We start from the raw sequence: 14,854 nt of genomic DNA on the forward strand, positions 1-14,854 counted from the left end.
AATAAATTATAGCAAAAAAAAATGACACTGAAGTTGGCAGACATTAAAAATTATTTTTAAATTTTATAATAATGCGATTATTAAAAAAAAAAATTAATTAAAAAGTTTCACATGTGAAAATTAATAAAAATTACAAGTGAAAATTTTTAGAAGCATTTTTTTATTGTAATTAACTTGTTATTAAAATTTTTTTAATTGACAGCTGACGGCTAATTTCAGCATTACAAAAAAAAATTATTAAAAAAATGGACTTTTAGAAATTTTGATAAATTAAAAATGCAATTTTTTAAAATAATTTATTAAAATTAATTTTTTTGTTAAAGAAAATTAAAAAATTGTCTATTAATCTTTTTTATTTTTTTGTTTCAGATTACATCTAAAAATTTAAATAATTTTTTTTATTAAAAAAATTATTAAAAATAAATTAAAAGAAAAAATTTCAAATGTAGAAATTTTGAAAAATTATCTGTGCAATTTTTTTTTAAGTATTTTTTTACTTGTAATGTAATTAATGAAAAAAATCAAAAATTGTTGGACGTCGGCTAATTTTAGTATCAAAAAAAATTAACATGCTAAAATTTTACAAAATTATAAATGTAATTTTTTAAAAATAATTTTTCAGAAAAGATTTATTAAAAAAAAATAAATTTTATTTATTTTTATTATAAATATATAAGAATAAATATTCAATTAAAATAATTACGAAAATATATATTGTTGTGCGTAATGCCACATACAAATAGCACCAGTCACATGAACATTCAGCGACCTAACAACACCAGCCTGAGGAATTTCAATGCAGACGTCCATCAGAGGAATTAAATTCGCCGGCATTCCGCTTTTTTCATTTCTAAAAAAAATTGTTAACAAAAAATTAATACTTAATAATTAATTTTTTAAATTAAATAAAATATTATCAACAAATAATTACCCCAAGACAAGAACAGTTTTTTTGTCAAACTTGACATCAGTAAGACAAACACTGTTAGCAGTTTGTTCAGCACCGACGATTTTCCACCCCAAAGAACTCTTTTCTAATAAATAATCTCTGAGCTCATGTGCCTTGACCTCTGTTATCTGAACCCACTTTTCTGCAGAGACACTCAACATCTGAAACTCTTTATTTTCAACATACTTCATACTGCTAAGGACCAACTGCTTCGCGCAAAATATTTCCGCAGTTCTCGCGAGCCCGCCTAAATTTGCCATACTGTCAATCAAACTTGCGACGACAATCAATCCAGTGTCCTCAGCTAGTTTTTGTCGTCTCAATGTTCCGGATAAATCTTCTTCCAACGGAATCATTGATTTCCAAGGCATTATTTTTTTTTGAACATCATCAGAATTTTCACCATTGATTTCTTCTTCATCCAATTCTTGACATCGTGTTTTTGTCATCTGAGATGAGGTGATGTTTTCTAATGTATATTCATTATTTACTAAATTATGAGCGTCAATATTATTTAGATTGTGGACTGAAGCTAGATGTTCGAAAATCTTTGGTGATATCCACTCATCTTTTGACATATTTAATAATCTTGGGACGTCATAAAATATTGTCTGAAAAAAAAATTTAATATTATTATTATTTGTTACATTATTTTTGAAGCTGATAGTATACTTTATTTTCTAGAATAATTTATTTAAAAGAATAATAATAAAAAATTGAATAGTCTTCAAATTGGATCGGGTATTTAGGCTAAAAATAATAACTAACTCTTTATTAAGTAAAAACACCGATCTTTGAGTCATATATTGAACATTATTATTATTATTTTGTTATTAAATGCTCAGGGGGGTTATCCCCGGAGTCCGATTCTCCGAGGGCCCAGCCTGAGCTCCGTCCGTTACTGCTGGACCACTCCGCACAACAAGGCGGTTAGTGATCACAGCAGGCCAAAGTTATTTCCCTTAAGAGACGGAGAGAATCAAGTAAAACAGCCTTCTGCATCCTAACTGCCAAGAACTTAGCTTTTGATGAGCAAGCTGGAACTTTGGCAAGTGAGGATACAAAAGACTGTTTCATCCCTCCTAGGACGCCAACAATCAGGACGACAAGCTTGACACGGTAACCTGGGTAAAGTTTGCCAATTTCAAACAGGAGATCCTGATATATTTGTCTTTTGTGCTCTTCTTTGGCTGAGATGTTGTATTCAGCCGGGGCCGAGAACTCAATGGCATAAATGTCACGAGTGGCCTTGTCGAAGAGCACAATATCAGGTTTGTTGTGATCTATCCGCCGGGTTGTTGTAAATGGCATGTTCCAATAAATTTTGCAACTGTCATTCTCAACAACCTGGGGAATATCTCCTGGCAGATAAGGCAGCACTGGTGTCACGTCAATACCGTAGCAATGACGAAGATAGTAGTACAGTACTCTCAGGGCAGCATTGTGACGCTGGATATATGCACCTCTCGCCAGCACTGGACATGCCGACAAAAGGTGCATAAGCGTCTCCGGATGTTGTCTACACCTCCTACAGGAAGTGTCCGGTAGCTGCACCTGGAGCACCTTGCTACGGTACTCAAGAGTGTTAATGACACCATCTTGGCAGGCAAATATGAACCCTTCAGTCTCGGACATCAGGCCAGCTGACTTTAAGATTTTTATAAGCTGACTTTATTATTATTATTATTATTATTATTATTATTATTATTATTATTATTATTATTATCAGAAAAATTTTCGTAATGAAGAAATAAAAATAATAATAATTTTTTAATTATTTAATACTATTATTATTATGAAATAAATTAAAATAAAAATACATACCGTAAGAGTGAAATTTTTGATAGGATCAAATTTAGTAAAATAAAAATCTTCACAAAGCTTCATTGAATTTTTGTACATATTTCCTCGCAGTAGACTTTCATTGATAGATTTCTTTAAAATATCATAATTACAATACGAAGATGAAGAAATCATTTCAAATAATTTTGCCAACACCGTCTGTAAAAAAAAAAAAAAAAAAAAAAGTATAGTAAATCATTATTTACTATAAAATCAAAACAATCTTAAAGAAAAAACTATTACCTGACAATAAAGTCGAACGACAAATTGCTGACTAAAAGAGCAAGACAAAAGTTGTGAAGTAGCATCTTTGACAAATGACTGCTGACTTTCCACAGAAATATTCCTGGAAACATGATAAACAATCGAGGCAATTGATGTAATACTTCCAGGTCTTTCTTCTTTGGCCCTTTCCAGAAGTTCCCAGAGTTTTTGCAACAGTTTAGGATTATCTAAATATATTTTAATCATCAGCCACTCCTGCATCATTCTCACTGTGGGTTGATTACTCTCAACAATAATCAACTCCCCAATAGTGTCATGTATCTTCACTAAATTTTCTTCCTTCAACCGAAGCATTGACGTGATGACCAGCAACAACTGCATTACTCGGTGCTTGACTCTATGCAAATGCGAGTCGTTGTAGTACCTTTTATTTTGGTGAGCCTTCAGAGTCGACAAAAGCAAAAATACAATATCATCTTCTTTTTCAGAAACAGAAACAGACTTTTGGTTACTTTGAAGCGCGTTAATTATCAAAAACACCGACTCAGCGCGGAAAAGTGTGTCGACATAAACCCTGAGGTCATTTTTGCTGCAAAAATTGACATCGTAGCAATACTTGACATCAAAATTGTTAAATAAAAAACCCTGAGCTTGCATTTCCATTTTTCTTTCCCGCCCAATGTTTGTTTCAATAAAATTGCGCATGATAAGATCCAAATAATTTATCATTTCTTCACCAAGTAACCAGAATTTATTCCAAAGCAAGCTTCTCAACCCTGGAATCTCTTCGCTCTTAGAATTGATTTTGTAAATGTACTCTCTGACCTCCGAAGGTGCAAACTTATTCATTGCCATTAGACATTCAATAAACTGTTTACTTGCGTTCCAAAATTCATCATCGCGATTCATGTCCCACAAGTTTGTCCAACACGCCTCGACCAAAGATTTGACCACATTCATATTCTTCTCCATGCTTGTTCTTCTTTTAGTCACTAAGCATGTCAATAATTTAATTACTGAAGATATTACACACTCTCTGCCCCAGTCGATTAACTTCAACAAGCTCAGCAACATTTCTTCATATTCTTCAACAACATCTACCGAGTGAGACACCAAAAGAAGAAATACCTCAGCTATCAGTTTGTAACAATCAAAAGTTACTCTTCTTTCATCGCTGATCCGGTTCTCAGAACTCAGAGGTCGCTTGCACAGTTCCATAATCGACTTTACGCCATCTGGATGCGGGGTCTCTAAGTACTCAGCACAGCTTCTAATTACACTAAGCGTGAACAATAATTTTGTGTCAGTAGCTTCATTATACTGATCAATTGCACGCAAAGCATCACAGTTTACATTGTTTAAATACTCACGGAAAAATTTATGGCAATTTAGATTATTTTTAATCAACTTCGTGACATTTTTTAAGCATATAAAATATATTTCTTCTGAAGAAGATTGATTCAGCTGGTTGATGATAAAAGCAAGCACAGATTTTACATGCGACATGAAGGTATTGGAGATAAATTCTTGATCTTCATTGGTACAATATTCTCCTAAATAATAAAAAAGCCAGTTAAACAAACTAATTACTTTTAAGTAATTATCCTTATTAGCATACGGCCGAGATTCAATATTAATCAGGGAGTTAAATATCTCATAAAATTTCTTCAAAGATGGACACGCTGAAGATTTAAAAATTTTCTTTGCGCCGAACAAAAAAGCAGTCATTTGCGCAAAGGATTTAATATCAACTTCACTGGATAAATTTGCACTCTTAATATAATTAATAGCAGTTTCTGACGTTAATTTGTCTATCAAATACGCCCTCAATACGCTGCAACTCACGCTGGTGTACAGCAGACAATTACGGCTGATGGAATAATAAATTCTCGCTAATGCCTCCAGCGGAATTGGTTCTTCGGCAAACTGAAAAATAACACTCGCCATAAAATCTCGTAAAATATTTCTTAGAGACAGAGGTTGAGAGTGTAAAAATTTGTCTGAGATTATTTCCAAAGAATTTAATTGATCTCCAGTCCACCGGTTGGTTTTGACTGGCCGGTTTAGCATGTGTCCGGCTTTGTAAAGCGAAGACATCACATAGAACAGCGGGATCGGGGTCCAATTAACTGCTGCTGCCTGGAGAATAAATTCGTTAATTAAAGTAACTTCTGAATACTCAGCTTTGACGAATAATTTAGCCAGTTCTTTAACAACCACCGGCTCGGGATTTGATGTCTGGCTGTCGTAGATAAAAGTCGTGTTCAGGCCGGTGATTAACAGCGCTATCAAGTCCTGGTTGTAAATTAGCGGGTCAATTTTCAAGAGAATTGTCAATCCTAATTTAATTACTCCGTTGGTCTTGTGGTTCAGCGCCCGCTCGAAGATACAGTAGAGCCATTTGCTGTCAAGGCAATTGGAGCAATTCAGATGATCTGAGTGGAATAGGATTAACCTTTCTAAGTGTGCAAGAACTGGAGTCACTAAATGTCCTTGTTTTTCTTCCAGACTTTCCATTATTAAAAAAAATTTCTTTTTCAAATCTTTTACAGCTGGACTTTTTCTGTAAGAAGGACAACGGATGAATGGAATTAATTTAGTAGCTGATTTAGCTGGATGCTTTTCCAAGAAATCTATTATTTTTTTCATTATGTAGAGTCCCTGTTTGCGATCCTGCTCCACGGAAGACATCAGTCCTCGGAAAATCAACTGCCAAGTAGTTTCAAGGCTACAGTACGTGGAATTTAAAGATGTTATTTCTTCGGAAGAAAGAGCTAGGATGTAATCGATTAAAATGTTCAATAAAGTTAATGACTTTTCCCAGTCATTTGAGTCAATTAGTATCATTTTCCACAAATGGGGTAAAATGGTCACCTGATTAAACACCTGCAGAATTTTTATCACTAGGGAAATAAATATCTTCCAATCTTTCTTCTCAATTTTTGTGAAGAAAATCTTCAATTCTGAAAAGATAAATTCATCTTGCAGGATTTCAGCTGATGACAAACGCTTCAAGCACAGAGCGTCGATGAAGCACTCGATTATTTTGTAATAAATTTCACCATCTTTCGGATATGATTCTATGAAATTTTTTAATAAATTATTTACCTCAACCACGTCGCAATAAAGTTTTAATAGTAAAACTATTATTTCATACATCAGGCGTATTAAATCTTCGGGTTCTTTTTCATTGTTCTCGGTGATGAGTCTTAAAATATTGGAGAAAAAAGATTTATCAAAATCTACGGGTGACACTGAATCCCCTTTATCTGTTAAATTATACTCGTAGCAGAGCACAGTGTAAAATCCATTTATTATTTTTTTATTTATAATACCATGAGACAATTTTTTGTTGTAGTTATTCACTATTTTGTGGATTATTATCAGCGGATTGGCTTCAAAGTCGGCGTCCAGAATTCCAATCACTTCTATCGGCGCAACTATTGCTTTTTTATACAATTGATCACGATTATTGATTTCTTCCATAGTTTATAATTTTTTTATTTTATAACACTTGTTTTGAACACTTTATAGGTAAGTATTGAACAAAATTTATTCAACAGATTTTTGATAATTTTTTTAACTAATAAATTGTAAAAAAAAAAATTGACATGTAAAAATTGAAAAAAAAAAAAAAATTACAAATACAATTTTTTAAAACAATTTTTTTGTTAAATAAAATTAGAAAATTGTCAAGTGACTGCTAAACTTAATGTCATACATATTACCAGCACGTGGATGTGGAGAGGTTAAAATATTTATAAACACAAGGCTCACGCTTTATCCGTATGCGGCTGACAACTATACACTTACGAAGGCACACGAACTGGCCCGAACGTTACTGAAAGTAAATTTTTTTTTACACCTGTAATCCTGTGATTTCTTTTATAAATTATATACAATATTAATGAAAATAAAGTTAGCCGTCAGCTGTCAATTTTAAAAAATTTTTTACTGATCAATTACAATAAAAAAATTCTTCTAAAAATTTTCACTTCTAATTTTTACTGATTTTCACATGTGGAATTTTTTTATTCAATTTTTTTTATAATAATTTAATTGCTATAAAATTCTAAACAAATTTTTAATGTCTGTCAACTTCAGTGTCATCAGGCGACATCTAAAAATTTTATGACATTAAAGTTAACTGTCACTTGACAATTTAAAAATTTTTTATAACAAACAAATTTGCTCCAAAAAATGATTTTTAAAAAATTACATTTGTAGTTTTTTTAAATTTCTAAATGTCAATTTTTTTTTGCCATAATTTATTTGTTACAAAAATTATTAAAATTATTAAATATTTGCTAAATTAATTGTCATAAAAATTTTTAAAATAAATATTAAGAATATTATTATCATAGTAATGAAGTAATTTTATAAATTGTTTTGGAAATAATAATTAAAACTAAAATATTTTTTTTATAAATTTTATTAATAACTTATAAATTAAACATAAATTTGTTTAATATATCTTATCAAATTCTTTACAAACTTTATTGTAAAAATCGATAAATAAAATTGTTCAGATTTCTATTAAAATAACACGCTAACATTTTTTCATGTTTATTTATGTACCTGTTTACATAAATTTATAGAATTTTAATTGAATGTTTATAAAAAGAATAAAAAATAATTGATAATTAACATAAACTGTTTGTATTAAATTATTTATTGCACAGTTCTACTGTCAGCTAAAAATTTTTCGTGAAATTTTACACAAAAAAACTCGTCATTTTTGTTTTCAACAAAAAAAAAAAAAAAAAAAAAAATATACCAAATACTGTAGGACAGACTGCAAATTTTCATTTGAATTAACGAAACCAATAATAAACACATCACAGACATTTAATTAGTGAATAATTAATGTTAATCATGCCGAACGTGAAAACTAACAATATACTCAGCGTTTGTACGTTGAACTGATATTGCGAAGGGATCAGTTGGATGAAACGTAAATGCGACAAGTCTTCTTGCTACTACAGGAGTTGTTCTTCCCAACATCCCTGCATGCAAGCGAAATTTTAATAATCCTGAGTCTCTTGCATAAAATCTAGAACACGAAAAAAAAATGAACTTGATTAAAGAAAAAAAAATTTCAGACCAATAAATTAATTTTTAAGTATTACATAATTTTAAAACAAGCTGAAAAATTTTTAATGCTTAATATTACGGCAAAAATATGAATCCAAAAAAATTTATTAAATAAAAGTCGTTCAAAATTGAATTAAAAAAAAAATGTTTCCTATGATTTTTCTTTTTCTCTTAATAATAAAGATTAAAGAAAAAAAAATACCTAATAGGATGTTCAGCACAAGCTTTAGGCCGTTCCATCATCGACACCCACTTGTCATCGTAACAGAACAGTGAAAGATCAAGATAAGGCGAGCTCGAGTAAGACTGAGCACAAATTGGCAATTGAGATAGCAGTCTTTTGGTGGCTTCAGTCAATCCTCCGTACCGAGCACTCACAATAGTCTGTTTGTACCTCTGCTGCGTTAGCCGCGCGTAAATATTATTCGAAGGCGAGCACATGTACGGAGTGTCTGAATTTCGGAAGAAGTCTGTAAAATTCTCAAACTGCGTCTGCATGTGCAGTGACGCATTATCGTAAGCAGCTATCACCTTTGCCGAGACCATATTGTAGACTACCAGTAGGGCAGGATGGGCATTTGGGTCTGTCGTTTGGAGTGTTGCGACTTCTTCGCTCGCATAACGGACTAAGATGTGGTTTGTATCCAATAATTGCATCTTCCACATTCGCAAGGCATCAAACTATTAAATAATTTTTATTTTATTAAGCATAAAATAGTTTATGTGATATTTTTTATTGTTTCATTACCTGGTCGAAGTACTGGTAAAATCGACGCAATTCATACGGATCTTTTGAAGTGCTGCTGATATACGCAGCGCGTTTGTACAAATGTATTAATAATTTATGCTTAAGTGTATTAATCATCGTGTCTTTGTATGGTCTTCTGTTTATGTTAGGGTACGCTGATGCTAATAAATAACTTTCGTCTTCTAGACAAAACCTTTATCAGAAATAAATTTTTTATAATTATTTTTGATATCATTTTTTATTTATTTTATTTAATTACCTTCCAATAGTTCTGACTTCAATGAACATTCCATCAAGAATTTGAAATATATGAATGGTTTGGTGCTGTACTGACAAAACCGCTAAAATATCTTTATATAAATAAAGTCCTAATTAAAAAAAAAAAAATAAATAAATACTGTTATTTATGTTAAAAATACATATTAATAATTAGTCATTGTAAATAAATTATTTACCTTGATTATGGGATAGATAAATTTTGTCTACTAAAAAACGTCGATAATCACAGAATTTACCGCTTTTAAGATCAATAAGATGAAGAGTATAATCTTCAAGCGGTGATCTTGGATTTGGTGTCAACGCTTCATTATTAGTATAAATCTATACAATTTAATTTTAGTATTAAAAATAATTAATCAGGTTGTATTAAAAAAATTTTTTTTAAATTTATACATGTGGAATTTTTTTGCTAAATTTTTTTTATTATAATTTTATAATAAATTTAGTAAATCAAAAAAATAAAATGAAATGTACCTGATAAAAATGTGGCCTCAGTTCATCAGCAATATGCTTTGCCGAGCCAACAATAACGTATCTACCATCATCAGTAAATAAACTACATTCTCTATTGAGCTGCTCGCTGCTGTCAACAACATTGATGACCCATTTTAGCTGAAATAAAATAAATATTATTTATTTATTTATTAATAAGACCCAACAGCTGGGAAGCCAATAACAGGGTCATAAAATAAATTATACAGAATGTAACTTAGTAATTAAAGGCGATGTACAAGTGAAAAAATAATATGTTATAATTCCGGATAATATCTGATAATGACAAGTGAGAAAATATAAAAAAGACCTGTAGAAATTTAAAAAAAATATAAAATGCAATTTTTTAAAACAAATTCTTCAGAACAAATTTGTTTGTTAAAAAAAAAAATTAAAAATGGTCAAATTTCGGCTTACTTTTGTGCCATTAATTGATTATAGTTACCTTAAAAAAGTGGTGAAAAATATTATTACGTATCCGAAAATTTTTGTCATCATTCTTGTGCCCGATGTACTCGTCCTTGCAGTCTACGAGTAATTTTGCGGCTGCAGAAGCTCCCTCGTACTTATATACTTCAATTGAAGTCTGGTCGGCGCTAAAAGCCACTAAGAATCTGCCATCGGGGCTGAATTTTCGCAGAAAGCATGGTGGCTTTTCCACATTGACTACCGTGAAATTTGGAAATACATTTTGGTAAAACTGTCGAGCTACCAGGACTTGCGTACCCGGATACTGACATCCAATTGTTTCTCGACGTCGCAGTCGCAGCACGATATTCTGGGCTGGAAATTTTCTTGGTTTTATTCTGCAAGGTCCATCAACAAATTCTATTTTTCTCTTCTCCTCTGCCATTGTTTTGCTTTTGTTAAAAATTCCATTACTTTGTTCACAAAAAGTTTGTTTTTTCAATTGCGAAATTCATCGTTGAAAAAATATGTACAATTATCTGAAAACAATGAGCAATTATTAATAAAATTAATATATTTATAAATAGTTTTAATTATTATTTTATTACCTGAAGTTTAACCTCACTTTTTATTCATTTTATTGTTATTTATTTCAGTGTCAAAATTTTAATTTTTTTTTTCACTAAATTACATTTGTAAAAATTACAAATTATTTTTTTTTTGTATAAAAAATAAATTAACAATTATCACAGTCACTTATATTTTTTTTTAATAAAAACAATTCACAATTTTGACGGAATATAATTTTTGACAGATTTGAAAAATTTAATTGCTAAAATTGACAGTTTTTGCAAGTAAAAATTATTTTATTATTATTTTACAAGTATTTATTTATAAAATAATTATTATAGCATTATTGTTGACATATTGTATAAAAAAAAATACACTTTCGAAAACTACTGTTGGTAAAATTGTTTTTTAGTGTTTTTCTATGAAATAAACTCTAACCTATTGCATACCACGTTTCTATTTTTGAGTGCTTGAAATAGTGGCAAATCTAAAGTGTCATACTAAAAAAATTACAATTATTTCATTCTTAACAATAAATTTATCACATTGTTAAAAAGTGCGCAGAAAAGATATTTATAAATACTCACAATGTATTTATTAAAGCAAATAAACACAGCGATTGTTCGCCAAGCTAATGCAAATCGTCACATTTCGGTAAATTTTTATCAATCATTTAATTAATTAATTAAATCACACAATAATCACATGTACTTCAATTTTTGCATATTTATTAATTTTTTTTTTTTTTTTTTTTTTTTTTTAATAAAATAACCAGAAATTTTTTTATCTTCAATTTACAAAAAAATAATAACACTGAAGTTGACAGAAATTAAATTTTTTTTTTGAATTTTATAGCAATTAAATTATCAAAAAAAAATATTATTAAAAAGTTTCACATGTGAAAAATAATAAAAATTACAATTGAAAATTTTTAAAAGCATTTTTTTATTGTAATTAATTTGTTAAAAAAATTTTTTAAATTGACAGCTGACCGCTAACTTCAGTATTATGAAAAAATATTAATTTGCATAAACAAAAAATATACATTTTATTCTTAATTTTAATATCCATTAATCTAACAATTTGCAATTGTTAAATATCAAAAATTCTACGCATAAATAATTCAATAAATTAAAACAATGACAGTTGTCGCAAAGCGCAAAATTTCAGAACTGATAATGGCGCGCTTTTTAAAATTAAAAAGTAACTTTTTAATATTTTCTTATTAAAATACAATAAATTTATTATAAACTAAAAATTAATAATATCGGGTAGATAAACATATTTATAATCAGTTCCTTTTAGTTGAAGAATACCTATTTGTACGTATTTTTCTGGATCATTTTCTTTCAACCGGCATACTATAGGGTTGCCTCCAATATATGTCTAAAAAAAGTTATCAAAATCATAAAATAAAGCATAATATCGAAGTTAGCCGCCGTTTTTAATTTTTTGATTTTTTTTCAATGATTAAATTTAAACAAAAAATTGCACTTATAATTTTCCAAGTTTTTTACACATAAAATTTTTAAAAAATTTTTTTATAATAATTTTTTCAATAAAAAAAAATTCTAAAAATTTTTAGATGTCGGCTAACTTAATTTTGATAAATAAAGCTTAACTTAAAAACTCACTGTTTGCTCGGAAGTTTTCGGAAAACAATCTAATTTACCGAATTGTTTTTCGTAACCTTGTTCCATATATCCATCGTTAATTGTTTTGTTTTTAACAGTAACTTTGCATTTATATTCAAACCGACCGTGGTCTCTGTCCTTTAATTGCGTTATTAGACAACTTTCATAGTCAATATCGTGACAGGGTCTGGCAATTGGTACTGTTATTTTTCTAGTCGAATTAAAAATGATCGATTCCTTAAGCCCGATTAATGCAATATCCGGGTCTGATTTTTTATATTTCTTCGCGTTATTGTAATAATATATATAACGTTTTCTGTAAGATCTTGGCTGATGTTTCGCTGAAATTTGACAGTAATATTCACTTTCTTGAGGATCTCTTCTTCCGTCGGTCGGATATTTTTTTGGTACTTTCATAAATTCAGCTATTTCCGATCGATTGTAATCGCCGAATACGTAAACACCGACCACTTTAGATTTCCGCTTTCTGGAACTAATAATAATTTATACATTATAATTTCTCATTTAATTTACACCAAGAAAAAATAAAATTTATCTTCAAACAAGGATTTCTTTGTAATGATTTTTTTAAATTAACAATTTAAATGTTTTACAGAAGAATATAATACCTGTTTGTCCTATAAAAAGAAAATAAGCGAATAGCTTCAATTAAGTAAAATAAAAATTATTTTTATCATTTCTTCAGACATTAAAAAATTCTTTAGAAAATTAAAAAAAATATTAACTCTAAACTAGCAACCTGCAGTTACTATTATTTTAAATAAATTTTAAAAATAATCTTGCTATCACAGGATCAATTACAAATAATTTAATGGACAAATGTGACGGAATAAATTTATAGAACCAAAAAACTATTAAAAACTCCTCCAAAAACTTAACATAAAAAATTGAGTATCGCTGAAAAAAATATCAAACCCAGTTTAGGATAAAGATATACCCGTTATAAAATTTTTCTTAGTTTAGGCGATAGCCTGAAAAAAAAAAAAAAAAAAAAAAAAAAAAAAAAAAATCTTGATTGGAAGGTAAATTTTCTTGGCTCAAGAAAATATTAAGGAAGGTTAAAAATTTCTTGAATGAAGTCAAAGTTTCTTGAGCCAATAAAATTTTTTTCTTGCTCCAAAATAACTTTTGTCTTCTTTTAAATTATCGGAGCTAGAAATTTTTTTTTCTGTTTAGTTCTTCAAACATAAGCATTATTTTTTTTTTTCAGTGTATAGAAACATTACTTAATCACATTGAAATAAGATATTTACATATGAGTATTCAAACAACTGGCGCTTGTTAAAACTAAAAATGGTTTTAGTAATGATCCACTGCAATAAAATTGTTTTTCTTTTCCCTCTGGTTGAAATTCATCAAAATCCTTATGATAAGTTTTTATTTCAATAAAAACTGTCCATGCATGTTCCCCTATTTGAAGTACGTTAACAGTATTTTGTTGACCGATTGTTTCATTTGTTGGACAAATCACGTCTCTATAACTATCACTACTATCTAAAAATATTAGTAAAAATAAATATAAATATAAATAATTAACTCTTTCCATAATAATTTATAATATTGTTTGTATCACCGAATTTTTAATTAGTTAATTTTTATTTTACTCTAGTTTTTAACTTTGAAGCAACTACATTGCGCGTATAATGAACAACTTGTCACTGCCTTCAGGTAGATAAAAATAAATGGGACAATAAAAAATTTATAACATTAAAAAGTAATTAGTGGTCTATAGTCTTTAAAATGAAACAATTATGAATTGTATCTGTTTTTTTCAATTGAAAAAATTAACCGAGTTTTTTTTTTTTAATTTTTTTTTTTTCAGTAACTAAAAACATTTCTAACATATTTGAATGATTTTTTTCCTAAATTAACAAGATATTAACAGGAATGAACAGAGTAAATAAATCAACGACTTTGCAGTTACTGTCGAAAGTATGGAGCGGACAATCTGGAGTTCTAGCTGGAAAACAGGCTGAAGAAAAGATGACTTCAATTTTAAGAAATAAATTTCCAAAAGCTCACACTATTGAAGTTAACGATATTTCCGGTGCGTATTTCTATTTATTTAATTATATGATAATTAATTCTGGTATTAATGATAAATGTTTTTTAGGCGGATGTGGTGCCATGTTCGAAGTAAATGTTATTACTTCTGAATTCGACGGACTGAGTACTGTTAAGCAACATCGACTTATCAATGATGTAAATCAATTATATAAATTATCGTAGCTTTTAAATATTTTACTTTGATAATTAATTACTTTTTTATTTACAGACTCTTAAAAACGAAATCAAAGATATGCATGGAATAAGAATCAGTACTGGATTACCAAATTCTTCATAATTTTTTATTATTGTAGATTAATTATTTATGTACATATTTGAAAATACATTTTTTAATATCACTCTTTTTTTTTAATTATCTTAATTAAACATTTGATTTAGATTTATTTCTAATATATGCTGAAAGATAATTGTTCATTATTAATTAAAAAAACTTTGGAATATTTTAATTTTTTTTGTTGACCTAAAGTTTGATTTTATAGACACACATTGCACTGTAATTGCTATTGATGCTTAATAATATTAATA

At 28.8% G+C, this 14,854-nt stretch overlaps 3 protein-coding genes across 6 annotated transcripts; 1 reads left to right on the forward strand and 2 right to left on the reverse strand.

The window, feature by feature from the left end:
* Positions 1–447: 447 nt before the first annotated feature.
* LOC141535470 (putative methyltransferase TARBP1) lies at positions 448–6,772 on the reverse strand. The gene is made up of 4 exons (XM_074255413.1): positions 3,035–6,772; positions 2,774–2,950; positions 932–1,560; positions 448–850 (listed from the first exon to the last, which is right to left on the reverse strand). Exons 1-4 carry the CDS (start codon positions 6,500–6,502, stop codon positions 700–702), a joined length of 4,425 nt encoding a protein of 1,474 aa, XP_074111514.1. The 5' UTR covers positions 6,503–6,772; the 3' UTR covers positions 448–699.
* An 897-nt stretch (positions 6,773–7,669) lies between these two features.
* Positions 7,670–10,894, reverse strand: Abo (de-etiolated protein 1 abo). Of its 2 annotated transcripts, none has more exons than XM_074255894.1 (8): positions 10,663–10,894; positions 10,075–10,576; positions 9,612–9,749; positions 9,314–9,458; positions 9,118–9,226; positions 8,859–9,051; positions 8,313–8,791; positions 7,670–8,069 (listed from the first exon to the last, which is right to left on the reverse strand). In XM_074255894.1, the coding sequence occupies exons 2-8, from the start codon at positions 10,480–10,482 to the stop codon at positions 7,886–7,888; spliced, it is 1,656 nt and encodes a 551-aa protein (XP_074111995.1). In that variant the 5' UTR covers positions 10,483–10,576; positions 10,663–10,894; the 3' UTR covers positions 7,670–7,885. The 2 variants fall into 2 exon arrangements, with proteins under 2 accessions (XP_074111995.1, XP_074111987.1); XM_074255886.1 differs by having other exon boundaries at positions 10,646–10,894.
* Positions 10,895–11,047: 153 nt separating this feature from the next.
* LOC141535847 (bolA-like protein 3) lies at positions 11,048–14,667 on the forward strand. 3 transcript variants are annotated; one of them, XM_074256016.1, is made up of 4 exons: positions 11,048–11,261; positions 14,183–14,309; positions 14,376–14,464; positions 14,538–14,667. In XM_074256016.1, the coding sequence occupies exons 1-4, from the start codon at positions 11,196–11,198 to the stop codon at positions 14,604–14,606; spliced, it is 351 nt and encodes a 116-aa protein (XP_074112117.1). In that variant the 5' UTR covers positions 11,048–11,195; the 3' UTR covers positions 14,607–14,667. The 3 variants fall into 3 exon arrangements, with proteins under 3 accessions (XP_074112117.1, XP_074112108.1, XP_074112123.1); XM_074256007.1 differs by having other exon boundaries at positions 11,049–11,261; positions 14,138–14,309; XM_074256022.1 differs by having other exon boundaries at positions 11,122–11,261; positions 14,085–14,309.
* The last annotated feature ends 187 nt before the right edge of the window (positions 14,668–14,854 follow it).

Source organism: Cotesia typhae, unplaced genomic scaffold (assembly GCF_013202065.1).
Source record: "Cotesia typhae breed Kobodo isofemale line unplaced genomic scaffold, CoteBio_Ctyphae contig_123, whole genome shotgun sequence".
Classification (NCBI taxonomy): Eukaryota; Metazoa; Arthropoda; class Insecta; order Hymenoptera; family Braconidae; genus Cotesia; species Cotesia typhae.

Coding starts and splice junctions, on each gene's coding strand:
- LOC141535847 (XM_074256007.1), top strand. CDS start 11,196: ATGTATTTATTAAAGCAAATAAACACAGCGATTGTTCGCCAAGCTAAT. Junction 14,310..14,375: donor TGAAGTTAACGATATTTCCG/GTGCGTATTTCT, acceptor AATGTTTTTTAG/GCGGATGTGGTGCCATGTTC. Junction 14,465..14,537: donor AACATCGACTTATCAATGAT/GTAAATCAATTA, acceptor TTTTATTTACAG/ACTCTTAAAAACGAAATCAA.
- Abo (XM_074255894.1), bottom strand. CDS start 10,482: ATGGCAGAGGAGAAGAGAAAAATAGAATTTGTTGATGGACCTTGCAGA. Junction 9,227..9,313: donor TTATCTATCCCATAATCAAG/GTAAATAATTTA, acceptor TTTTTTAATTAG/GACTTTATTTATATAAAGAT. Junction 8,792..8,858: donor TTTACCAGTACTTCGACCAG/GTAATGAAACAA, acceptor ATTATTTAATAG/TTTGATGCCTTGCGAATGTG.
- LOC141535470 (XM_074255413.1), bottom strand. CDS start 6,502: ATGGAAGAAATCAATAATCGTGATCAATTGTATAAAAAAGCAATAGTT. Junction 1,561..2,773: donor TCAAAAATTTCACTCTTACG/GTATGTATTTTT, acceptor TTTTTTTTTCAG/ACAATATTTTATGACGTCCC. Junction 851..931: donor AAAACTGTTCTTGTCTTGGG/GTAATTATTTGT, acceptor AATTTTTTTTAG/AAATGAAAAAAGCGGAATGC.